Genomic DNA, 25,791 nt, shown 5'->3' with positions numbered 1-25,791 from the left:
TACAATCACCTTTGGCAGCGATTACAGTTGAGTCTTTCTGGGTAAGTCTCTAAGAGCTTTGCACACCTGGATTGTACAGTATTTGCACATTATTCTTTTCAAAATTCTGCAAGATCATTGCTAGACAACAATTTTCTGTTCTTGACATATATTTTCAAGCCGATTTAAGTCAAAACTAACTCGGCCACTCATGAACATTCATTGTATTCTTGGTAAGCAACTTGTGTAGATTTGACCTTGTGTTTTAGGTTATTGTCCTGCTGAAAAGTGAATTAATCTCCCAGTGCCTGTTGGAAAGCACACTGAACCAGGTTTTCCTCTAGGATTTTGCCTGTGTTTAGCATAATTCGGTTTCGTTTTTATTCTGAAATACTCCCCAATCCTTAGCGATTACAAGTATACGCATAACATGATGCAGCCACCACTATGCTTCAAAATATGGAGAGTGGTACTCAGTAATGTGTTTAATTGGATTTACCCCAACTATAACACTTTGAATTCAGGACAGTTAATTTCTTTGCCACATTTTTCATTTCATTTGTCACATTTTTCATTACAAGTGCCTTGTTGCAAACAGGATGCATGTTTTTGGAATATTTGTATTCTGTTCAGGCATTCTTCTTTTCACTTTGTCAATTGGGTTAGTATTGTGGGGTAACTACAATGTTGTTGATCCATCCTCCGTTTTCTATCACAGACGAACTCTGTAACTGTATTAAAGTCACCATTGGCTTCATAGTGAAATCCCTGAGCGGTTTCCTTCCTCCCCGGGAACGGATTTAGGAAGGACACCTTTATCTTTAGTGACTGGGTATATTGATACACCATCCAAAGTGTAATTAATAACTTCACCATGCTCAAAGGTATATTCAATGTCTTTTTCATTTTTGTTTTACCCATCAACCAATGGGGGCATTGGAAAACCTCCCTGGTCTTTGTGGTTGAACCTGGTAGTCGTTCAGAAATCATGTTAACCACTATTATTGAACACTGGATGAGGCCATGCATCGTATTATGTGACTTAAGTAAATGTTTACTTCTGAACTTACTTAGGCTTGCCATAACAAAGGGGTTGAATACTTAGTGACTCAAGACATTTCAACTTTTCATTTTTTAATAGTAAAAAAGAAAAATCTATATAATGCATTTTTAAAATCCATGTTTGACATTATGGGCTATTGTGTAGGCCAGTGACAATCTACTTTTTAATACATTTTAAATTCTGTCTTACACAATACAAATTAACAGTAAAGGGGTGTTAATACTTTATGAAGGCGCTGTATATCTAAATCCAAACTGGTTTTCCAGCAGGCTACTAAGAGAGGCACATCCAATGTTCAAAATGTATCCATTTTCTGTTATACAGATTAAAGCCAACAATTTCTGATGGATTTATAATGATCCCTGTTTTAATTGAAGCCATACAGAGTTGGTTACAATTACAATTTCATCCTCCAGACAGAACAAATATTACATAAAATAATATTGCTGAACTCCAATGTACTGATAGAGGGGGAAAACTATAAGGAAGTTATCATGTTTATGAATGGCATTGTAAATAAGGATGGTAAAATTCTCACACAAGCAAGGTGTAAGGAGGTGTGTTGCCAATACAAAAGTATAACCAACTCACTGCAGCTCTGCCACAAAAATGGACAAGACAATTGCTCAAGAGAAAGGAATTCATTGTTTTGTCAAGCTCCAATGAAAATCTTGCATGGCCTAAAATGACTAGTCAAATGTATCAGTTTCACTTAAAGTTGAGATGTTTGACAAGTATGCAGCATACAATTCCAGATTGTTGGGAACAGATTTTTTTTTAACGTCCCAATTCCATGCAAATAGTCTGGGTAGCCATTTGATTAGCTGTTCAGGAGACTTATGGCTTGGGGTTGGAAGCTGTTAAGAAGCCTTTTGGACCTTGTGAGCGCTCCGTAACCATTTGCTGTGCGATAGCAGAGAGAACAGTCTGTGGCTGGGGTCTTTAACCATTTTTAGGGCCTTCCTCTGACACCGCCTGGTATCGAGGTCATGGATGGCAGGAACCTTGGCCCCAGTGATGTACTGGGCCGTACGCACTACCCTCTGTAGTGCCTTGCGGTCGGAGGCCGAGCAGTTGACATACAAGGCAGTGATGAAACCAGTCAGGATGCTCTCAATGGTTGAGCTTTTTGAGGATCTGAGGACCAATGCCAAATCTTTTCAGTCTCCTGAGGGGGAATAGACTTTGTCGTACCCTCTGTACGACTGTCTTGGTGTGTTTGGACCATGATAGGTTGTTGGTGATGTGGACAACAAGGAACTTGAAGCTCTCAACCTGCTCCACTGCAGCCCGTCGCTGAGAATGGGGGTGTGCTCAGTCCTCCTTTTCCTGTAGTCCACAATTATCTCCTTTTGTCTTGATCACGTTGAGGGAGTTGTTGTTATCCTGGCACCACACTACCAGTTCTCTGACCTCCAAATAGGCTGTCTCAGGCGTACCACAGTTGTGTCATTGCCAAACTTAATGATGGTGTTGGAGTCATGCCTGGCCATGCAGTCATGGGTGAAGATGGAGTACAGGAGGGGACTAGGCACGCACCACTGAGGGGCCCTGTGTTGATCAGCATGGCAGATGTGGCACAAGTCCAGGATCCAGTTGCAGAGGGAGGTATTTAGTCCCAGGGTCCTTAGCTTAGTGATGAGCTTTGAGGACACTATGCTGTTGAACGCTGAGCTGTAGTTAATGAATAGCATTCTCACGTAAGTGTTCCTTTTGTCCAGGTGGGAAAGGGCAGTGTGGCGTGCAATAGAGATTGCATCATCTGTGGATCTGTTTGGGCGGTATGCAAATTGGAGTGGGTCTCGGGTTTCTGGGGTAGTAGTGTTGTTGTGAGCCACGACCAGCCTTTCAAAGCACTTCATGGCTACAGACGTGAGTGCCAAGGGTCGGTATTCATTTAGGCAGGTTACCTTAGTCCCTGTGCCCAAGAACACCATGGTGGTCTGCCTGAAACATGTTGGTATTACAGACTCAGCCAGGAACATGTTGAAAAATGTCAGTGAGGACACTTGCCAGTTGGTTAGTGCATTCTCAGAGTACAAGTTCTGGTAATCCGTCTGGCCCTGCGGCCTTGTGAATGTTGACCTGTTTTAAAGGTCTTAATCACATCAGCTACGGAGAGCATGATCACAGTCATCCGGAACAGCTGATGCTCTTATGCATGCTTCAGTGTTGCTTGCCTCGAAGGGAGCATAGAAGTAATTTAGCCTCCCGACAAGCGTCGGAGCCAGTGTAGTAGGATTCAATCTTAGTCCTGTATTGACGCTTTGCCTGTTTGATTGTTCGTCGGAGGTCATAGCGGCATCTCTTATAAGCGTCTGGGTTAGAGTCCCGCTCCTTGAAAGCGGCAGCTCTACCCTTTAGCTTAGTGTGGATGTTGCCTGTAATCCATGGCTTTTGGTTGGGGTATGTACGTACGGTCACTGGGGACGACGTCATCGATGCACTTATTGATGAAGCCAGTAACTGTGGTTTACTCCTCAATGCCATCCGAAGAATCCCGGAACATATTCCAGCTTGTGCTAGCAAAACAGTCCCTTAGCTTAGCATCTGTGTCATCTGACCACTTTATTAACCGAGTCACTGGTGCTTCCTACTTCAGTTTTTGCTTGTGAGCGCGAATCAGGAGGATAGAGTTATGGTCAGATTTGCCAAATAGATATATAGATAAACTCTCTTGGTAAATAGTGTGGTCTACAGCTTATCATGAGATACTCTACCTCAGGCGTGCAAAACCTCGAGACTTGCTTAATATTAGATTTCGTGAACCAGCTGTTTACAAATATACACAAGCAGCTGCGCAGGTTCTAATCCAGGCATTTGTCATATCCCGTTTGGACTACAGCAATTCTGTTGGCTGGGCTCCCCGCTTGTGCCATCAAACCTCTGCAATTTATCCAGAACGCAATGCAAATAGATTTCTGATTAGAATAACATTACTACACATATCAAGCTAGCAAACAGTACGCTTTAACTTGCAATGAGAACATCTTCTGGATAAGAGCGTCTGCTAAATTACTAAAATGTAAATCTGAAATGTCAGACTACATTGCAAGAACAAATCAGTCTGGTGTCAGATGTTAACAGAATGTGTAATTTAGCTCGTTGAACACAAAAACTGTTTCTAGAGAGAATTAGGCAGGTCTGATGCTGATTAAATAAAGGAAAAGTAGTGTGTTTCCAGTAGTTGGCTCCACCGTTACATGGCAACAAAAAAAATATTAACTAGAATATTTTGGTTTGGGGAGGGGTGGTAGCATCTAACAATTGGATTGAATTCTTTCTTGGGCACTGCTCGGTGATGCCTTTTTTTAATCACAATATTCTACTGATTACGGATATACCTTCCATTTTCGCTAAACAGGTACATGGTTTGCTAGTGATATGCAGATAGACCTCCTTCATCAAGGTGTATAACATGGGCTAGGGGCAGGCCTATCCATATTGCAGTTCTGAAATTTTATCCTGTTAATTCTTCCTTTCAGATGTAAACAATGGTTGAATAATTGTCATCGAACTGACTTGGAGCCAAAAACCCCTGAGGAGTTGCACAATTCCTTCAAAATATGTGCAAATCATTTTGAGCCTTCCTTGATCTGTTGTGATGTAAGTATCTACTGAAGAAACCATTTATATTTCCAAAAAGGATTTATTTTATACTTTCATTTAGTTGTTATATTGTTCAGTAATAGAGGGGACTTGAGTTAGACTATCTATTCAGGAGTTGACTCATCTATGCATTAGCCAATAGACCCAATGAGCGGGTTTGGGATGTAGGCTTAAATAGTGTGCAATCCCTTATTAACTGTACTTTTAAAGTTATGTTATTGCTCATTAGCAAGCTAGCTAAGTTGCTCCATTGAAACACCTCCCGAGCTTGCTAGCTAACCTAGCTTGTGCAATATATCATATTGTTTTATGTTAATGGGTTTCAGAACAAAAACTCTTGCACACCCCAAATAACGTCTTCTCACGTGCTTAGGATAATAAAAAACTGTAGAAGAATATGTCTCCCACGTACTGTGTGATGTGAGGTTTAAGTCATGTATACCTTTGTTGGGACTAGCTTAATCATAATGCACTCGGTTTTTCTGAAGGCCACTGGTAGGTCGTCATTGAAAATAAGGTTTTATCAGTATTAAAAGGTCATGCTTCTCCCTGGAGGTTATTACTGTCAGGCATGCAACAGTGGCAATAAAGTAGCCATAATAAGGATTTGCTTGTTTCTTTTTCAGAGCACTTTAAGAACATCCTTGAAAGAGGGTGCTATGCCAACCATATTTGATTTTACAAGCCATTTGAACAATCCATCAGGCCGCAACGGGAATAAGAGAATAAGAGAACCTGTAAGTATTCTGTCATGTTTAAACCACACAATGTTGTACCCCATATAGTCATCCTAACCTGATCTCAGTAAGTGTGTGTATATAGTCATCCTAACCTGATCTCAGTAAGTGTGTGTATATAGTCATCCTAACCTGATCTCAGTAAGTGTGTGTATATAGTCATCCTAACCTGATCTCAGTAAATGTGTGTATATAGTCATCCTAACCTGATCTCAGTAAGTGTGTGTGTGTATATAGTCATCCTAACCTGATCTCAGTAAGTGTGTGTGTGTATATAGCCATCCTAACCTGATCTCAGTAAGTGTGTGTGTGTATATAGTCATCCTAACCTGATCAGTGTATATTTTATTCCTTTAGAGTGAGGCGGAGTTTGCAACCTTGAAGAAAGCTAAAGGTGATTGGTTTGGTAAATCAATTTCTTTTTCTCGTTTGTTTTCCCATAACAATTTAAGATTCCCATATTTAGCAATCTATTTTCCTACCAAAAATGACATTTAAGTAATTGGTTCACAACTTCATGGCAGTGCATAGTCATGTGGTCTGTATTAGGATAGCCCTCTAAGAAAAGTACACCCTTTTAATAGGATATTTGTAGAAATGTCTCAACATATTTATTCAATAAATTTGTTTCAATCGCATGTCCATGTTTTCTCCTTTACTTCAGAAGATGCTCCAACTGAGGTGAAAGATAAGCCAGGAGAGAATAGTGCAACATATGATCTACAGCAAGAGGACCAAAGGAGAGAGGATGTCTCCAACTCCAAAGCAAAGGAAATCCTTAAAGTCTACTTCAAGGAAACTCTTGCCTTCACTGGATTCAGCATAGGGAACGATGTAAACCCCAACACTGATGAGCCGATGGGAGGCCACAGGGGACAACAGTCTCTCAACCCCATCTGTGTTGAAAGAATTGACCAGAAAGAAGTCCTCCAGTTCAGTGAGAACCTCATGCGGGAGGAGATCCGGAACAGTTTAAGGTTGGCACGCTTTTTCTCCATTCTGCTGCAAGATGTCACAAACATAGAGGGAAAAGATCAGATCCCAGTTTTCATCAGGTCCGTCACTGTAGCAGGTTTCCCTCAGAAACACCTCATGGGGTTCCTGCCCTGTGATGCAGATGCTGAGGGTCTGTTTTACATGCTGCTCTCAAAAATACGGAATAAGTGGGGGCTGCGGATGGAGCATTGTCGAGGACTCACCTACCTGACCACAGGCATTCTATGTCAGAAAATGAAAGATCTCACCAGCAGGATTCTGCTGGAGTTTCCTCAGGTAGTGCTAGCACCTAGTGACCCATACGCTTTTAACATGTGGCTCATCCGCTCCATGCCCATGCCTTCCATCCAGAAGGTTGTGAACACCGTGGAGGAGGTCGCCACAATGCTTAGAGGGTCCCCAGATCTTTGGGAAAGACTGGAAGGGAAGATCAAGTCATCTTACGGCCACCTTAAAGGTGAAGTGGACAGGATCACAGAGGCTTCCCAGAACACCTGGGAGTATGGTGTTGATGCCTTCCACACCATGTTGGACATTCTTGAGCCATTCCTCGCCTGCATCAATGAGGTGTGCTCGGCTGCGAACGCAGACACCGCTACTTGTGAGCAGATGGCCAAGCTCAAGCCGATCCTAAAGAACTTCAATTTCCTCATCACCCTGGTTGTCCTGAAGAATACCCTCTGTTGCGTGAGTATCCTCAACCCGAGTCTCAGGGGAGCCATCAGCATCAGCAGCACCTTGCAGTACACAATCTCCAACGCCTTAAAGCTGGTCAACAAACATCTGCAGGAGATCGCAATATTCCACAGGAAGTGGTTTTCTGACGCAGTGGGCAGGGCTAAGAAGCTGGGAGTGGAGGTCGCTAGGCCGGAGGAGAGCTCACCTGATACTGGCGAGGCAGGTGCAACTGAAACTTCTCTGGAGGATTTCTACAGAGAGACTCTGAGCAGGCAGATCTTACAGTACCTTGTTGCGGAGGTAAAGAGGGTGTTTAGCACTGAGATGGTTCGGATTCTGAGATGGCTCTCGTTGGTGCCGTCTTATATGGCTGACCACAATTTCAGTATCCGCAGGGATAAAGTGGCGGATGCGAACTTGAACAACCTCGCTCGGCCCGACACGTTTTACGATGAGCTTGGTTGCTGGGAGGTGAAGTGGAGACATGCTAGCAAGCGGAGGATCCTACCCACAACAGTGTTTGCAACATTGAAAATCCCAGACATTGCATTTTACCCAAATGTGCAGAGCCTGCTGAGAGTTCTGGGCACCATCCCCTGTGTGAACGCAGAGGCAGACGTGTATGGGCAGTACAACATGGTGCTGGAGCGGTACCAGTCCTACCTGAAAGCCACACCGAAGGATCAGAGACTGTGCAACATGGCATTTGTCTATGTCAATCAAGATGTGCACTTCAATGTTGAAGACATGGTGGAGTCCTATGTGGAGAAGCATCCTGACATATTGCAGTTGTTGCATATGGTAAGTTTATTTTAATATAAAAGTTATTCATGTGTATTTAATTTAAGTATTTGCCTAGCAATCACACAAACTGAAGATTTCAAATAATTAGAAAAACATAATGAAGTTACCCTAAGTGGATGTTGAATATTTCTTAACTTTTGTGTTGTTATTTTACTAATATTTGCATTTGTAGGTCTCTGTAACTGAACAAAAGCTTTATTTTGCTCATGCTTTTATTTTCTATGTTCATAGGATGATGAGGTGATGGAGATGCACTCTGCAGCTGGTAAGGAAATAATATTATTAATATATATTATGTAGTACTTATTGCACCATGGTGTATATAAAAATATTTGCCTTAATACCCATGTTTATTCATTCATCATTCTTGACTGCTTTATTTCAGAACCAGTCTCTGAGAATGATGGAAAACACACTCTAAAGGAGAATGTTGATGAAACACAAAAAGAACCACAGGAAATGGCCTTGGAGATGGAGAGAGTGGAGCAACCGAAATGCGTAGCCTCAGAGACTAATAAGGAGGCGCTCAAATCTGCTCTGCAGGCTGCTGTGACAGCTGCATATAACAGCCAGAGCAGACAGCCTGGTGAGGCCTCTGCTGAACAGGACGGTGAGGTTGAAGACACATTAAAATATGTATCGAAGTCTGAGATGAAAGAAGTTCTCAGAGTATGCGAGGATGCAGTCAGGGAGGGAATACTTTTGGAAGTGGGCACTTCCTTTTTCTCTCTGTTCATCGACCGTGTTGTGAAGTTAGGGGAGAAAAAATATCTTCCCCTCTTCCTCAGGTTTGTGGACAGTTTTGATGTCATGCGATTGGAGCTCATGGGTTTTCTGGATGTGGATCTTGACTGCGATGCCATGTCAGAGCGCATATTGGAAATTGTCACCAAAGAGTGGTGTCTCGATTTGTGTTACTGCAGAGGTCAAGCCTACCTAGGATCCGGTGATGTCTCCTACAAGCTGAAAGCCTTTGCCTGCAAAATCCAGGAAAAGTACCCCCTTGCAATATGCACACACAGCTCTTGTTACTCATTTAACACATGGTGGTCAAAATCCACCCCTGTGCCGTCAGTCAAACGGGCCCTGGATGTTTTTGAAGAGGTGTTGATGTTTTTTGGGAGCATGCCTATGCTTGAGAAACAGCTGGATCATGTCATTGCATTTGGACTTAGGGAAAGCTATGAAAAGGTTCAAGAATTGCAGGGTAAGTTCTGTACCGTCTGGCAGGAGAAGCACGATTCCTATGAAGTCTTTGTGCAGATGCTGGAGCCCCTTGTTGAATGTTTGGAGAAAATCAAGAGCAACCCACAGAGATGGAAATCCTCACTCTCTCTAAAAGCTGGAGCACTGCTACGTTTGATAAGGGACTTTGATTTCATTGTTCCCATGGTAGCCCTGAAGAATGCCTCATCCTTTACCAGGGAGCTGAGTGCAGGACTCCAGAAGGATCATTTTAGCGCAGCATCACAGCTCTGCCAGATCAGTGGTATAGTGGCTACTCTCAACAGGGTCAAAACAAACATCAAGGTCTTTCACCAGAATTGGTTCGACGAAGCCTGTGCCCTTGCCCAGAGTCTGGTTGTGCAGATAAAAGTGCCTGATAATTCATCTGCGGCCAGGGATAGCATGATCAAGCCAGCTCTGTATTACAAAGATTCACTGAGTGTGCCCCTAGTGGACAACCTCACCAATGCTGTGAAGGATCATTTCTCTGAGGACCACAAAGAGGCCCTAAACTTCTTATCCCTGGTTCCCTGCTCTGTGACTGTGAGTTACATGTTTGAGATCCTGAGGTCAAAGCCTCCTCTCTACGCCAGTGATCTGCCTGACTCTGACAACTTCTTCACAGAGTTGTGCTGCTGGAGGGTGAAGTGGAAGACCAAAGTTGCGTCAGTGACCATCCCAGACACCATCTTTCAGACTCTCCGTCTGCCACTCATGCAATACTTTGGGAACATCAATACACTGCTGAGGATCATGTCTGTGTTACCCAGCACGGTACTGGAGAACTGTGGGGAAGCGATGCGCCACAAGATGTTCCAGGAATACCTGAGGAACACCAGCTCCAAGGACAGGTCCCCATGTCTGGCCATGCTGCAGGTGGGAACCAACTTCAGCAGAGATTTGGACCGGATGGTGACTAAGTGCTTGAAGGTCACTCCCCAGGCTTTAGAGGGTATCTGCTTGGTAAGTTTTCAAAATACATTTCCATGAATATTGTTTTTTAATTTTTAATTTAATGCAGTCTTTCAGAGCATCCTATACAGATCTCCTTTTTAAATAAATTATTTCCTTTTAATAATATCTATTGAAAAACAAATTCACAGGATAAAGAATCCAAAAGTCTGATGAAGAACTCTGAAGCTAACATGGAAGGTATGTGATGGCAAAGCTTTGTTTCAGTTAATCCCCATTTGATCATTAAGTATTTATTAGCTAATAACTATGTAATAACACTGTTACCATTTAGTATATGTTGGTAATAGGGATGGGCCCAGGTTTTGTCAAGTGAAACACTTGTTCTCATTCACCTTACGATCACCTTAATTTTATTCTCAATTATTTTTCCACTTTAATGACATGAACTCTATTGTAGAAGAGTCAATTGAATTGACTAATTCACCTTTTTCATATTTTCAGTGGATCATGACAAAGATGGAACAGAGGAGCTTGAGAATCAACAGTCTTCTGACAAGAAAAAAGACCAGGAAATGAAAGCAGTGGATGAGAATGGGCACACTGGAGATAATCGACAGAGTTTAGAAGCAGTGTTCAGACAGGCTGCACGTTTGGGGAAAAATAAGTGCCAGCTTTCCGAACTCTCCAAAGAAGATCAAGATCTTCTCATCCAGGATCTCGGCATGTGCCACTGGTTTGGAAGAGATGGAAAGTTCACGTGTAACGTAGGAGAGGAGGAAATGGTACAGCTTCTTACAAAATCCATCAGGGAAGTCATACTATCAGAAATACAGGAGTCCCCCTTCTTTTCTCTTATCACAGATAAACCCGTTGTAATTGCTAATAAGAGCTATCTACCTGTCTTTGTCAGATATGTTGGGCAATGTGCCCCCAAGGTAGAGCTCTTTGGTTTTTTGCGATTTTTTGAATCCTGTGATGTTGATGTTCAAGCCAAGAATCTCTCTACGACTTTAACTGAAGACTGGGGATTGCCGATGAGTCAGTGTCGTGGACAAGCAATCATGCGCATGGGCTCAGGTTGTCACAGCCTGAAGAAGATGTCTTTGGAGTTCCTTGAGAGCTATCCTCTGTCTGTCATCACACCCAGTGAGTCTTGTGGTCTTGCCTGTTGGCTAGCAGGAAGCGTACACTGCCAACCTGTCACAAAGATGCTGCGAATTGTGGAAGACCTCCTAATGTTTTTTGACCAGTCACCTGGGCTAGAGGCAGAGCTAGCACAGGCCGTGGATGGGTTACTGAATACACCTCGGGAGGCCTTGGAAGAGATTCCAGAAACCTGTTGCTCCAGGTGGAAGAAGAGGGAGGACTTTTTTGATCTCCTAGTCGACACATTGGAGGGAGTCTTGAGTTGCTTGGATTCAGTTAGTGCCCATGATGCTGGAACTATGTCGCTACATGCACAGGTCCTCGCCACTGCTTTGAGAGATGCAGATTTTGTCGTCACACTTGTGATCCTGAAGAACGCCTGTTCTCCTCTTCGGAACTGCAGCACTGTCTTCCGCTGTGGTAACCCTGCTGACATCATCTGTGAAGTGGAGAAGATCGTACCAATCATAGAGACACTGAACAAGATGTTGGAGAACATAAGCACTGTACACACACCTTGGTTTGAGGAAGCATTCCAACTAGCATCCAAGGTGGCCCCTCAGCAAGTGTGTTTCCCAGAGAAAGCTAACTCTTATGAGTCTCCAGAGATGTACTACAGGGACAACTTGAGTGTTCCTCTACTGAGCAGCCTCATTGATGAAATGAAGTACAACTTCTCCGACAGTCACTTAAAAGCCCTGAAGATCTTGTCTCTGCTCCCCACCTGCAATCCACAGCCCATTTCAGAGCCAATCCGCGCAGAGTCAACAGACAAGCTATACAGTCTCTACCTGTCTGACCTCCCTGACCCTGACACAGCAGAGCAGGATATCAGTAACTGGGCCTCTGTCTGGACAGAGAAATATCAAGATCTCTCACCACCAGCTTCTATCTCTGAGATACTGCTTCACGCTGAGTCTCAATGCCATCCCACAGTGACCAGACTGCTTAGACTGGTGGCTGTTCTACCGAGCGTCAGTATGGAGTGGGACCTGATGAAGACCACCCTGAACTCCATGAGGGCTCTGCTGAAGAACACGGTCTGCAAGGGCAGTAAAACAGACACTGTGATGCTTCTTATGCATTACCCAACTGTTCAAAGACTAGGGGAGGTCATTGAGAAGTGCATCGAAGTTGACCCAGAAAGCAGGCCATGTCTTGAGCAGGTACATTAACAGCAATACGCCTTTTATCATTCCAATGCTGATGTATTTATGACAGGTTTTATTGGTATAGGTATGCATCATTTTTTCAATATTTTATTCATACATTTTCAGTTACAAACAGACAGATAATAACAGGAAACAATACATCAACTATACCACTCAACCCTTGACAAGACATACATATTAAACATTATGTTGTAAATGTACTGATTTCTGTTTTATGATTTAGGTGAAGAAACAAATTGAAGGTTTGAAGCTGGAAAGTGGTAAGTGAAAATGTTAAATCATATGAACATTCATGACATACAATTACATGGTTCATGTAGAATATGATATCATAAAGCAACAGTTTTTAGGGGAGTGAAAATGATGGAAAGGGGGGAGGTGGTTTAACTGTGTGCGTTTTAGATTTTAGAGCTTTGGATGTAAACCCTGATGGAAGACATGAACAGGCAGTTGAGGAACACCAAGCTGGTATGTCAGATCAACTCCCTGCAGGAAAGCTGAAGGCAGAGGAGGCAGAGTACTATGTGAAAGTGGAAGATGCTGTGATAAAGGAAGACGTTGTGATCGCTGAGGATGTTGTGATCGCTGAGGATGTTGTGATCGCTGAGGATGTTGTGATCGCTGAGGACGTTGTGGGGGCCAGCGTGGGGGCCAGCGTGGGGGCCGGGGGCGGCGGGAAAGTAGAAGTCTGCGTGATAACAGAGGAAGTCATGTTTGCAGAGGACGATGTAAAAGCAGTGGACATTGTGTTAGCCGAGGACGGCGTGAAGGCAGAGGACAGTATTGTGATAGTAGAGGATGGGGTCATAGGTCAGAAGCAGACCATGTCTTTCTACGACCCACCTGTGCGTGAGGAAATCCTCAAGGAACTCTGGGACTCACAGTTCTTTACAATAATAACGGAACGGGCAGTTGAGATCGAGGGACAGCTCTACGTTCCCCTGTGCATCAGGTACTTGGACAAACAGGACACTCAGTGCGAGGAGACTGTAGCGTTCATCCCGTTCAGCCAGGACACTGCTGTCTTGGCTGATGCTATTGAAACAGCCTTATCAGAGAAATTGGGGCTCAACATGGAGTACTGTAGAGGGCAGGCTTTGCTAAGTGTTGGTGAGGTAGGGTCTCAGATGAGGGCTGTTTCTGCTGTAATATCCCAGAAATACCCCCTGGCCATGCGAACAGTCAGCTCTGCTCTGTCTCTGAATGTGTGGCTAGCCAGGTCATCTCCTGCAGTGGCAGCAGCAGACTGTGCAGCGTCTGTAGAAAACATGTTACAATGGCTTACAGGGGACACAGAACGACAGACCAAACTGGAGGACATGATCATTGCCATGTTCCAACATGATGAGGGGAAGGGTAATGAGCATAGGGACAAGCTTATTAAGAACTGGGAGAAAAGTCATGAAATGCATGAGTTGATGGTAGAGCTCCTGGAGGTAGTGATGCTGTGCTTGAATGAGCAGAAAAGTGAGGAGAGTAGCTCAGGGAGTGGCCAAGCACTGCTGTACTTCAATAAAGTCAGAAGTTTTGAGTTCATCTTCTCGGCTGTCGTGCTGAAGAATGTCCTGAGTTTGACCAAAAAGCTGAGCCAATCTCTTCAGGGCAAACCTCTAGATGTGTTGCTAGCTATGAATAGCTTGCCTGACCTCCTAACTTCCCTCAATGAATTGAAGAGCGATATCGACACACATCACAAGGCCTGGTATGAGGAGGCTGTCGCTTTAGCTTCCAAGCTGCAGATAACGCTGTTGCACTCTGGGCTACTAGAACCCCTGAGTCAGTTTTACAAAATGGCGGTGAGTCAGAAGGTGATAGAGCACTCCATTGTTGAGGTCAGTGAGCTCTTCACAGAGAAGGTCCTCAGTACCCTGAGGTGCCTGGAGATTGTGCCTTATGCCATGTCAAAGGTGGAAAACAGCAGTGTAAATGCCCACGTTTTCCGCATGTTCAAAGATGACATGCCTGACATGGCCTCACTCCCCACAGAGATGAAGTCTTGGAGAGAGAAGTGGTTGGATCCCATGTCTGGGTATCTTCCAGCCACTGTGCTCGACACTCTGAAGGCATCAGACATTAGGAGCTTTAGTAACATTGAAACCCTCCTAAGGCTCCTTGTCATACTACCATTTTCCCGGAGGGAGAGTACCTTCAGGCAGGGAAAAAGAAGCCTCCAGGGGTTCATACAGCAGGAGACCAGGTCAATTTCTGAACTTCATCCTCTGTAAAAAGTTGGTGTTCCCTCAAGCTCTCATTAGCATAAAGCAGGTTTCTGAGTTGGTGTCCTATACTTCTGACCCACTGTATCTTTGAGTAAATATCCAACCTAATTTAGGTCTCAATACAGTTTTTAACTTACTAGAAGACATTTCCCTGCATACATGAATGATCTAAATATTTTGATCGTTTTATTTGTTTTCCTGCAAGCGTATATATTTTTTGTTTTAAGTTGTTTGGATAATTGTACTGCCTAATGGGACCAATGTCTTGCCAAAAATAGCAATGCTCACCTGAGGGTTACCAATGCGTGTGTGTGCCTTTATGCATAACTAACAGTCAACCCAATGAACCATAAGATTTCAGATGTCTGAAAATGACACAGTCCCATCAGGCTTTCTGAAAGAACGTTTATTTTTGTCAGCACCAAATAACATTGGACTGAATTTAAGAATCACTTGCATCAATTCACTGTCAATTAATACGTTGTATCATTCTCTTCCTTGGCACAAATCGAAATGGTTAGTTCTATCATGTAGATGTTTTATGATGATTTCCTAGGTTTCCTGTCTATTTAGGAGAGTTCATTTTCTGTAAAGAATTCTCCAAATACTGTCTCCTTAAGAGTTAAACATTCATATATATTTGTCCAAAAAAATAATAAAAAGTTATAAAAAGACCTAATGTTCTTATTGTATATGACTTGTCACATTGCAGTGTTAAGCCTACCATAATGAGTAAATTGATTTTCATGAGTCACAAGAGGGCGCAATAAGCCTTCATTATTTTGAGGAAATTCTATTGGCATTTCATTTAGGCTATATTAAGAGTACCCTTGTCTTTCATATAGAAAATGTTTGATTATAAAGCATGTTTTAATGAAGTAATTGGATGGGTTTTTTTTGTCAGACTTCAGCTGAATACAGCTGTACGCTCTGTTGAGGATTGGAGAATGTAAGAATTGCCACACCTTTGATATGGGATCCAAGACCATATAAACCATGTGTATCTTACCGGTTTACCATCTTTAATGGGAATATCACAATCTTGGTGTCATGAAGGTGTTATATAGCTACTCATTGAGTGATGGTGTCTACTGCTTAATGTATATTATTAAAGACAAATCAAACATAATGAACAGGTCTTGACAACTATAGCAAAGGGAAATGTCTCCATTCTCACAATTGCTTATTGTACTGTAGCCCTATGCACTTCCATCTTCCAACTGTTTCATCCCAGTGGTCACTTATTTCTTCACTTCCTACATGGCGTTATTCCTCCCGTGTCAATAACATGGTTAATATCTAATGTCTTGAATATGTTGAGTGGTGCTGCCTGGCCTCGTAGCCATACGAAGCATACTATACATATTTTTATGCACCTCAAGACAAACTCAGCAAAAAAACTTCCCTTTTTCAGGACCCTGTCTTTCAAAGATAATTTGTAAAAATCCAAATAACTTCACAGATCTTCATTGTAAATGGTTTAAACACTGTTTCCCATGCTTGTTCAATGAACCATAAACAATTAATGAACATGCACCTGTGGAGCGGTCGTTAAGACTAACAGTTTACAGACGGTAGGCAATTAAGGTCACAGTTATGAAAACTTAGGACACTAAAGAGGCCTTTCTACTGACTCTGGAAAAACACCAAAAGAAAGATGCCCTGCATCCCTTCTCATCTGTGTGAACTTGCCTTAGGCGTGCTGCAAGGAGGCATGAGGACTGCAGATGTGGTCAGGGCAATAAATTGCAATGTCCGTACTGTGAGACGCCTAAGACAGCGCTACACGGAGACAGGACAGCTGATTGTCCTCGCAGTGGCAGACCACGTGTAACAACACCTGCACAGGATCGGTACATCCGATCAGGTCAGGATGGCAACAACAACTGCCCGAGTTAAACCAGGAACGCACAATCCCTCCATCAGTGCTCAGACTGTCCGCAATAGGCTGAGCGAGGCTGGATTGAGGGCTTGTAGGCCTGTTGTAAGGCAGGTCCTCACCAGACATCACCGGCAACAACGTGGCCTATGGGTACAAACCCACCGTCTCTGGACCAGACAGGACTGGCAAAAAGTGCTCTTCACTGCGCTTTTGTCTCACCAGGGGTGATGGTCGGATTCGCGTTTATCGTCGAAGGAATGAGCAGCCAATGTGTGGTGTTCAATGCCTACATTCCATCAGACTTCTGAAAAAAGGGCTTTACATTAACCTGTTTATCCACTTGTCCTTCAGACAAGGTGACTGAAAATGTTGTCTGATGCAAGAAACCACTTTCCAAAATAAATGTCATTATTATTACCATACCATTATTACAGAGAATCAGACAAATGATGCTACTCTGCCTATTGGCTATTCAAGACAGTCTCAAAATACAACACTTCCCCTTTAAGACATAATAAAGCACTTTTCCTGACTCGCTTTTCAAATATGGCTAGAAATGCACACATTTTGTACTCTTGTTGGAAGAGTACACCACTGTTGACTAGAAATTAGCTATAACTGGCCTAATAACTCACTAACTAGCAAAGAATTGTAACAAATGTGCACAGGTGGCTACATGCAGCTCTCACTTTGATCTCAGAACCAGCACATCTACTTTGACTGCTCATACTGAAGCCTGAACACAGTCCAGGGGATCTGTGCTCCCACGCATGCTTGCAGCTTAGAGGGAACATTGTGTAAAATATACCTACAAATTGAACTGAGACCAGGTTGAATGGGTGAGTTTTTTTTAAATTTTGTTTTTTTAAGCTCTATCTTGCCTGTTGATGATTTTCATTAAATCCTCAGCCTAGTCTCTGGATCGGGCATCCATCACTGGATAATTGTTTTCAAGCCGACGACTTCAAATCTCGAAGGGAGGCAATCAGTCTGTCTTCAGTGTGACCTTGGGCTCTGGGTCAGTTTAGGGCAATAACGTACAGTGGGGCAAAAAAGTATTTAGTCAGCCACCAATTGTGCAAGTTCTCCCACTTAAAAAGATGAGAGAAGCCTGTAATTTTCATCATAGGTACACTTCAACTATGACAGACAAAATGAGAGAAAAAAATCCAGAAAATCACATTGTAGGATTTTTAATGAATTTATTTGCAAATTATGGTGGAAAATAAGTATTTGGTCACCTACAAACAAGCAAGATTTCTGGCTCTCACAGACCTGTAACTTCTTCTTTAAGAGGCTCCTCTGTCCTCCACTCGTTACCTGTATTAATTGCACCTGTTTGAACTTGTTATCAGTATAAAAGACACCTGTCCACAACCTCAAACAGTCACACTCCAAACTCCACTATGGCCAAGACCAAAGAGCTGTCAAAGGACACCAGAAACAAAATTGTAGACCTGCACCAGGCTGGGAAGACTGAATCTGCAATAGGTAAGCATCTTGGTTTGAAGAAATCAACTGTGGGAGCAATTATTAGGAAATGGAAGACATACAAGACCACTGATAATCTCCCTCGATCTGGGGCTCCACGCGAGATCTCACCCCGTGGGGTCAAAATGATCACAAGAATGGTGAGCAAAAATCCCAGAACCACACGGGGGGACCTAGTGAATGACCTGCAGAGAGCTGGGACCAAAGTAACAAAGCCTACCATCAGTAACACACTACGCCACCAGGGACTCAAATCCTGCAGTGCCAGACGTGTCCCCCTGCTTAAGCCAGTACATGTCTAGGCCCGTCTGAAGTTTGCTAGAGAGCATTTGGATGATCCAGAAGAAGATTGGGAGAATGTCATATGGTCAGATGAAACCAAAATAGAACTTTTTGGTAAAAACTCAACTCGTCGTGTTTGGAGGACAAAGAATGCTGAGTTGCATCCAAAGAACACCATACCTACTGTGAAGCATGGGGGTGGAAACATCATGCTTTGGGGCTGTTTTTCTGCAAAGGGACCAGGACGACTGATCCGTGTAAAGGACAGAATGAATGGGGCCATGTATCGTGAGATTTTGAGTGAGAACCTCCTTCCATCAGCAAGGGCATTGAAGATGAAACGTGGCTGGCTCTCAGTACATGTTCATATTTCAGACACTCAACTGATTAGAAAAATTCCCATATTGGTATAATATTAATGTGTTGAGCCAATCAGTTGTGTTGTTACAAGGTTGGTGTAGAGAAGATAGCCCTATTTGGTAAAAGACCAAGTCCATGTTATGGCAAGAACAGCTCAAATAAGCAAAGATAAATGACAGTCCATCATTACTTTAAGACATGAAGGTCAGTCAATCTGTAAAATTTCAAGAACTTTGAAAGTTTCTTCAGGTGCAATCGCAAAAACCATCAAGCGCTATGATGAAACTGGCTCTCATGAGGACCGCCACAGGAAAGGAAGACCCAGAGTTACCTCTGCTGCAGAGGATAAGTTCATTAGAGTTAACTGCACCTCAGATTGCAGCCCAAATAAATGCTTCACAGAGTTCAAGTAACAGACACATCTCAACGTCAACTGTTCAGAGGAGACTGCGTGAATCAGGCCTTCATGGTCAAATTGCTGCAAAGAAACCACCACTAAAGGACACCAATAATAATAAGAGACTTGCTTGGGCCAAGAAACACGCGCAATGGACATTAGACCGGTGGAAATCTGTCCTTTGGTCTGATGAGTCCAAATTTGAGATTTTTGGTTCCAACCGCCGTGTCTTTGTGAGACGCAGAGTAGGTGAACGGATGATCTCCACGTGTGGTTCCCACCTTGAAGCATGGAGGAGGAGGTGTGGGGGTGCTTTGCTGGTGACACTGTCAATGATTTATTTAGAATTCAAGGCACACTTAACCAGCATGGCTACCATAGAATTCTGCAGCGATACGCAATCCCATCTGGTTGGCGCTTAGTGCGACTATCATTTGTTTTTCAACAGGTCAATGACCCAACACACCTCCAGGATGTGTAAGGGCTATTTGACCAAGAAGGAGAGTGATGAAGTGTTGCATCAGATGACCTGGCTTCCACAATCACCCAACCTCAACCCAATTTTTATTTTATTTTTTACCCCATTTTTTTCTCCCAAATTTCGTGGTATCCAATTGGTAGTCTTGGTAGTCTTGTCTCATCGCTGCAACTCCCATACGGACTCGGGAGAGGTGAAGGTCGAAAGCCATGCGTCCTCTGAAACACAACCCAACCTAGCCGCACTGCTTCTTGACACAATGCACATCCAACCCGGAAGCCAGCCGCACCAATGTGTCTGAGGAAACACTGTACACCTGGCAACCTGGTCAGCGTGCACTCCGGGCCCACCACAAGAGTCGCGAGTGCACGGTGAGACAAGGATTTCCCTGCCGGCCAAATCCTCCCTAACCCGGACGACGCTGGGCCAATTGTGCGTCGCCCCATGGGCCTCCCAGTCGCGGCCGCTGCGACAGCCTGGGCTCGAACCCAGAGTCTCTAGTGCCTTAGACCACTGCGCCACCCGGGAGGCCCTGACCTCAACCCAATTGAGATGGTTTGGGATGAGTTGGACCGCAGAGTGAAGGGAAAGCAGCCAAGCTCAGCATATGTGGGAACTCCTTCAAGACTGTTGGAAAAGCATTCCAGTTGAAGCAGGTTGAGAGAATGCCAAGTGTGTGCAAAGCTGTCATCAAGGCAAAGAGTGGCTATTTTGAAGAATTTCAAATGGTTGGTTACTACATGATTCCGTATGTGTTATTTCATAGATTTGATGTCTTCATTATTATTCTACAATGTAGAAAATTGTAAAATAAAGAAAAACCCTTGAGTTGGTGTGTCCAAACTTTTGACTGGTACTGTAGTTTGAAGAGAGCAGGGTTGGAGAGACTTGCACTTTCTCTTGAGCTATTGTAATAGCCTACCTTTTAGGAGTGGGAAGATTTTCAGACAGAGAAATATGGGTAATCAATATTTAGGCCTATTTCTAGTCAATGTAGTAAACTATAGACTAATCATTGGCCTATTTAGAAAGTGCATTTCCCTGGAAAGATAACTGCCCCATTCTTCTCTGCCCATGCATAGGCTATAGCCTACTCTATTTAATTGAGGTATGGCTACTGAACTTGAAGCAGCACTTGATGACAGCGACACTTGATGACAGCGACACTTGCTACGTTTTACATAGGCATATAGGATATAGCCTACCTTTTAGGAGGATGATTTGCAGGCAGAGACAAATAAATGGGATATCAATATTTATTGAAAAGGAAAAGGTGTAGCGCTCGCTCACCATAGTAGCCTAACCTATGCGTGCGTTGTGCCTTTTCCTTATCAATGTTGATTACATTTTTGAATGTACTTTGACTCACGTTGGTTGAGCGCCCTCTACTTCTTTCCAGTATCAATATTTATTTACAGACTGTAGTAAACTACAATCGAATCATATTTAAGTTAATTTCATATTGAAGTTAACTGTCACGTGATTCCCCGCCCATCTAGGCAGCCTACTCTATTTCAATGAGACCACACATACTAGGCACTTGAACTCTCAAGCCCAACAAGGAGAGGAATGCTAATGAAGTTGAAGCAGCAAATTGTAAATCATGCGAAAAATATGTGCTTTTAATACATTAGCCAGCTAGTTAACGTTACCCACCTAGCTAGAATTCGTAACATATCATATATTTTGGAGTGTCCCTGATTTACATACAGAATAATACAAAATGCTCTGAGACCAGGTTGGGCCACCAGGGTTGGGGTAATTTCCATTTCAATTCAGTGAATTCAAGATGTAAACCGAACATTGGAATTAGAACATGAGAAAATTAGAATTTTAGTTTACTTCCTGAATTGAAAAAGATTTGACTCCTACCCTGGTGGCCACATCAAGGATAATGGCCCCGGCTGTAGACTGTAATCCCGGAGTCAAACAAGGCTCCTGGTTTGTCGGTGACGACCCACAGCACAGCAGAGACAGAGACTGATCTGTTTAATCAGCAGCTGACAGGACATGGAGATGTTCCTTTCACACTGAGCTGAGCACCAATAACCAACTCTTTGTCAGGGAGGGTTCTGCTGTTACAGCTCACAGGAAAAATACATTTCCCTTATAGTCAGGAGCACCACTTAGGTTATATCCCACTCCACTTCTAAAACCAGTCGGAGGATCTGGGGGTCCTCCCCAGAATGTTTTGGGGCATCTAAAGCTAATATCCTGCATTTTTACACAATCCAATATGCCGTCTCCATTTAGAACAAAAATTAAGCAGAAATGCCCACAGTCATCAAGCTAGGTAAGAGATCGTTATTAAATATGTTTAAGTGTTTAGTAAGACTGAACTAGATGAAAAGTAATTCAATAATAAAAAATTGTGTTGCACCTTTAATCAATAGCCTAACAAAGACTTTTGATTGTCTTTATTAAGACATCCTCTATATCAAATTTCAGCCAGACCGACCAGCCAGCCCGAGCCGTCTGCACATTCACACCTTTCATTTTTAAAATTCTCAATGGAAAGGTTTGGAAACAAAAAACTAAACCAAAAAAACCCACATACACCTCAAATATACATTAACATAGCACATACAGTTAATATCATAGGACTAATGGTACCATAGAGCTCTTTTACTTTCACACAATACAGCTGGGTCTACCCTTCCTGTCCCTAGGGGTCCACCACTCTGTAGCACCCCAACCCAACACACCCCACCCAGCTTTAGGATCTTAGTGAAACATTCATTACTGGTTTCAGTTGTGTTAGTCCAAGGCCAGAGTGACAACCCACAGGACGGCAGACTCCCAGGATCAGGACTGAGCAGCCCAGCCACTAGGGATTGCCTAAATAGGTCAAACTCAAATCAAATCTTATTTGTCACATACAAATGTATGTTTAGCAGATGTTAATGCGAGTGTAGCGAAATGCTTGTGCTTCTAGTTCCGACAGTGCAGTAATATCTAAAAAGTAATCTAACAATTCCACAACAACTACCAAATACACACAAATCTAAAGGGGGGAATGAGAATATGTACATGTAATTATATGGATGAGCGATGGCCGAGCGGCATAGGCAAGGTGTAATAGATGGTATAAAATACAGTATATACATGTGATATGAGTAATGTAAAATATGTAAACATTATTAAAGTGGCATTATTTAGAGTGCATTGTATAAAGTGACTGGTGATCCATTTATTAAAGTGGCAAGTGATTGGGTCTCAATGTAGGCAGTAGCCTCTCTGAGTTAGTGATTGCTGTTTAGCAGTCGAATGGCCTTGAGATAGAAGCTGTTTTTCAGTCTCTCTGTCCCAGCTTTGATGCACCTGTACTGACCTTGCATTGTAGCGGTGTGAACAGGCAGCGGCTCGGGTGGTTGATGTCCTTGATGATCTTTTTGGCCTGCCTGTGACATCGGGTACTGTAGGTGTCATGGAGGGCAGGTGATGCGGTGATGCGTTGTGCAGACCGCACCACCCTCTGGAGAGCCTTGCGGTTGAGGGTCGTGCAATTTCCGTACCAGGCTGTGATACAGCCCGACAGGATGCTCTCGATTGTGCATCTGTAAAAGTTTGTCAGGGTTTTAGGTGTCAAGCCAAATTTCTTCAGCCTCCTGAGGTTGAAGAGGCTATGTTGCGCCTTCTTCACCACATTGTCTGTGTGAGTGGACCATTTCAGTTTGTCTGTGATGTGTACACCGAGGAACTTAAAACGTTCCACCTTCTCCACTGCTGTCCTTCCGATGTAGATAGGGGGGTGCTCTCTCTGCTGTTTCCTGAAGTCCACGATCATCTCCTTTGTTTTGTTGACGTTAAGTGAGAGGTTGTTTTCCTGAAGTGAAGGTTGTTGTTTTCACTGCCCCCCCCCCCCCCCCCAGTGTTGAGGGTCAGCGAAGTGGAGATGTTGTTTCCTACCTTCACCACCCAATTGCACAGGGTGGGGTTGAGACCCAGGGCCTCGAGCTTGATGATCAGCTTGGAGGGTACTATGGTGTAGAATGCTGAGCTGTAGTCAATGAACAGCATTCTTACATAAGTATTCCTTTTGTCCAGATGGGATAGGGCAGTGTGCAGTGTGATGGCGATTGCGTCATCTGTGGACCTGTTGGGGCGGTATGCAAACTGAAGTGGGTCTAGGGTGGCCGGTAAGGTGGAGGGGATATGATCCTTGACTAGTCTTTCAAAGCACTTCATGTTGACAGAAGTGAGTGCTACGGGGCAGTAGTTATTTAGTTCAGTTATCTTTGCCTTCATGGGTACAGGAACAATAGTACCCATCTTGAAGCATGTGGGGACAACAGACTGGGATAGGGATTGATTGAATATGTCCGTAAACACACCAGCTAGCTGGTCTGTGCATGCTTTGAGGACACGGCTAGGGATGCCGTCTGGGCCAGCAGCCTTGTGAGGGTTAACACGTTTAAATGTTTTACTCACGTCAGCCACGGAGAAGGAGAAGGGGGGGGGGGGGGCGCAGTCCTTGTTAGCGAGCCGCGACGGTGGCACCGTATTATCCTTAAAGCGGGCAAAGAAGGTGTTTAGTTTGTCTGGAAACGTGACGTTAGTGTCCATGATGTGGCTGGATTTCTTTTTGTAGTCCGTGATTTCCTGTAGACACTGCCACATATGTCTCGTGTCTGAGCCATTGAATTGCGACCACCTTGTCCCTGTACTGGCATTTCGCTTGTTTGATTGCCTCGTGGAGGGAATAGCTATACTGTTTATATTCAGACATATTCCCAGATCTCTTTCCATGGTTAAATGCGGTTAAATGCGGTGGATCGCTTTCAGTTTTGCGCGAATGCCGCAATCCATCCACGATTTCTGGTTGGTGTAGGTTTTAATAGTCACAGTGGGTACAACATCTCCAATGCACTTCTTTATAAACACACTCACCGAGTCAGTGTGGCTTCTGATTCGTCGGACCAGCGTTGAATGGTTCTCGTCACTGGTACATCCTGTTTGAGTTTCTGCCTATAAGACGGGAGGTGCAAGATGGCGTCGTGGTCGGATTTGCCGAAGGGAGGGCGGGGGAGGGCTTTGTATGCATCGCAGAAGTTAGAGTATTAGTGGTCGAGGGTATAAGCTCATGCGCATAGCGCAATCAATATGCTGGTAGAATTTAGGTAGACTTGTTCTCAAATTTGCTTTCTTAAAATCCCCAGCTACAATAAATGCAGCCTCAGGATGTATGGTTTCCAGTTAGCATATAGTCCAACGAGGTTCCTTGAAGGCCATCTTGGTGTCAGCTTGAGAGTGAATGTACACAGCTGTGACTATAACTGACAAGAATTCTCTTGGTAGGTAAAATGGCCGGCACTTGATTGTAAGGAATTATATATTGGGTGAGCAGAAGGACTTGAGTTCCTGTATGTTGTTATGATTACACCATGAGTGGTTAATCATAAAGCATACACCCCCGCCCTTCCTCTTCCCAGAAAGGTGTTTATCTCTGTCTGCGCGATGCATGGAGAAGCCCGGTGTCTGAACCGATTCCGACAACATATCCCGAGAGAGCCATGTTTCCGTGAAACAGAGAATGTTAAAAGGTACCTCCTCTGACGTGGGCATGTTTTCAATATAGACTCATTTTAGTCGTACTGTATTCCATTTAAGGCATCCAGACCTTATGAAAGTTGCCCAGTATACCCTTAATCTTGTAATAAATCAAATCTAGGGATACATAACTTGACATTGTGGGAGGATAACCAACCTTCAATTCATGGCAATGCATTTCTTAGCCGCTATAAATGCTTGGTTACACAATCTCCAGTATCAACATTTCCAAGAAAACAAAAACAGGGATAAGGGAGAATCTGTAGACATGCTGAGATAAGATAACATACTCTTTGCCAGAATTAAGCCAGCCTTCACAAGACCATAACATATGCAAATATGTCCCCTTTTGTGTTTTACACCTCCAGCAGAGGAATACCATTTCTGAGTGCATGTTATTCAGTTTCACTGGTATATAGTACTGCAGTAATGTATGTCTGAGATGATATGAACCTGACTGGGCATTCAAACATATCTGTATCCATTCATCATCATCAATAGCTTCTACCAGGTCTTCCTCACATTTTTGTTTTATATATTTTGTGTCATCGGGAAAAGCATCTATCAACGCTTGATACAGTTTGGAAATCAACTTTGGAGGTTAGTCAAACTGCCTTAAAGTTGCATCTGGCTTGTCCAGTGTTTGCTGCACAAAGAGAATAAAGTGGTGTATTTGCAAAAATTAACCTCACCTCCGCACAGACTGGTCTTCCCTGGCTGCCTGACCCTGCTGAGATCCATGTCAGCAACTGAACCTCCTAAAATGAGGCATGATAAAGTATTACCTTGGTGTACATTTATACATG

General features: G+C 43.5%; 1 protein-coding gene across 1 annotated transcript; it reads left to right on the top strand.

Moving 5' to 3' along the window:
• The first annotated feature begins 5,118 nt into the window (after positions 1-5,118).
• On the top strand, positions 5,119-15,592 carry LOC120057460. The gene is made up of 8 exons (XM_039006073.1): positions 5,119-5,146; positions 6,053-7,863; positions 8,098-8,131; positions 8,252-10,056; positions 10,197-10,245; positions 10,510-12,320; positions 12,550-12,586; positions 12,729-15,592. The coding sequence occupies exons 1-8, from the start codon at positions 5,119-5,121 to the stop codon at positions 14,549-14,551; spliced, it is 7,398 nt and encodes a 2,465-aa protein (XP_038862001.1). The 3' UTR covers positions 14,552-15,592.
• Positions 15,593-25,791: the final 10,199 nt, after the last annotated feature.

Source organism: Salvelinus namaycush, chromosome 12 (genome assembly GCF_016432855.1).
Source record: "Salvelinus namaycush isolate Seneca chromosome 12, SaNama_1.0, whole genome shotgun sequence".
Lineage (NCBI taxonomy): Eukaryota > Metazoa > Chordata > Actinopteri > Salmoniformes > Salmonidae > Salvelinus > Salvelinus namaycush.
This window is presented reverse-complemented; position numbering and strand designations above follow the sequence as displayed.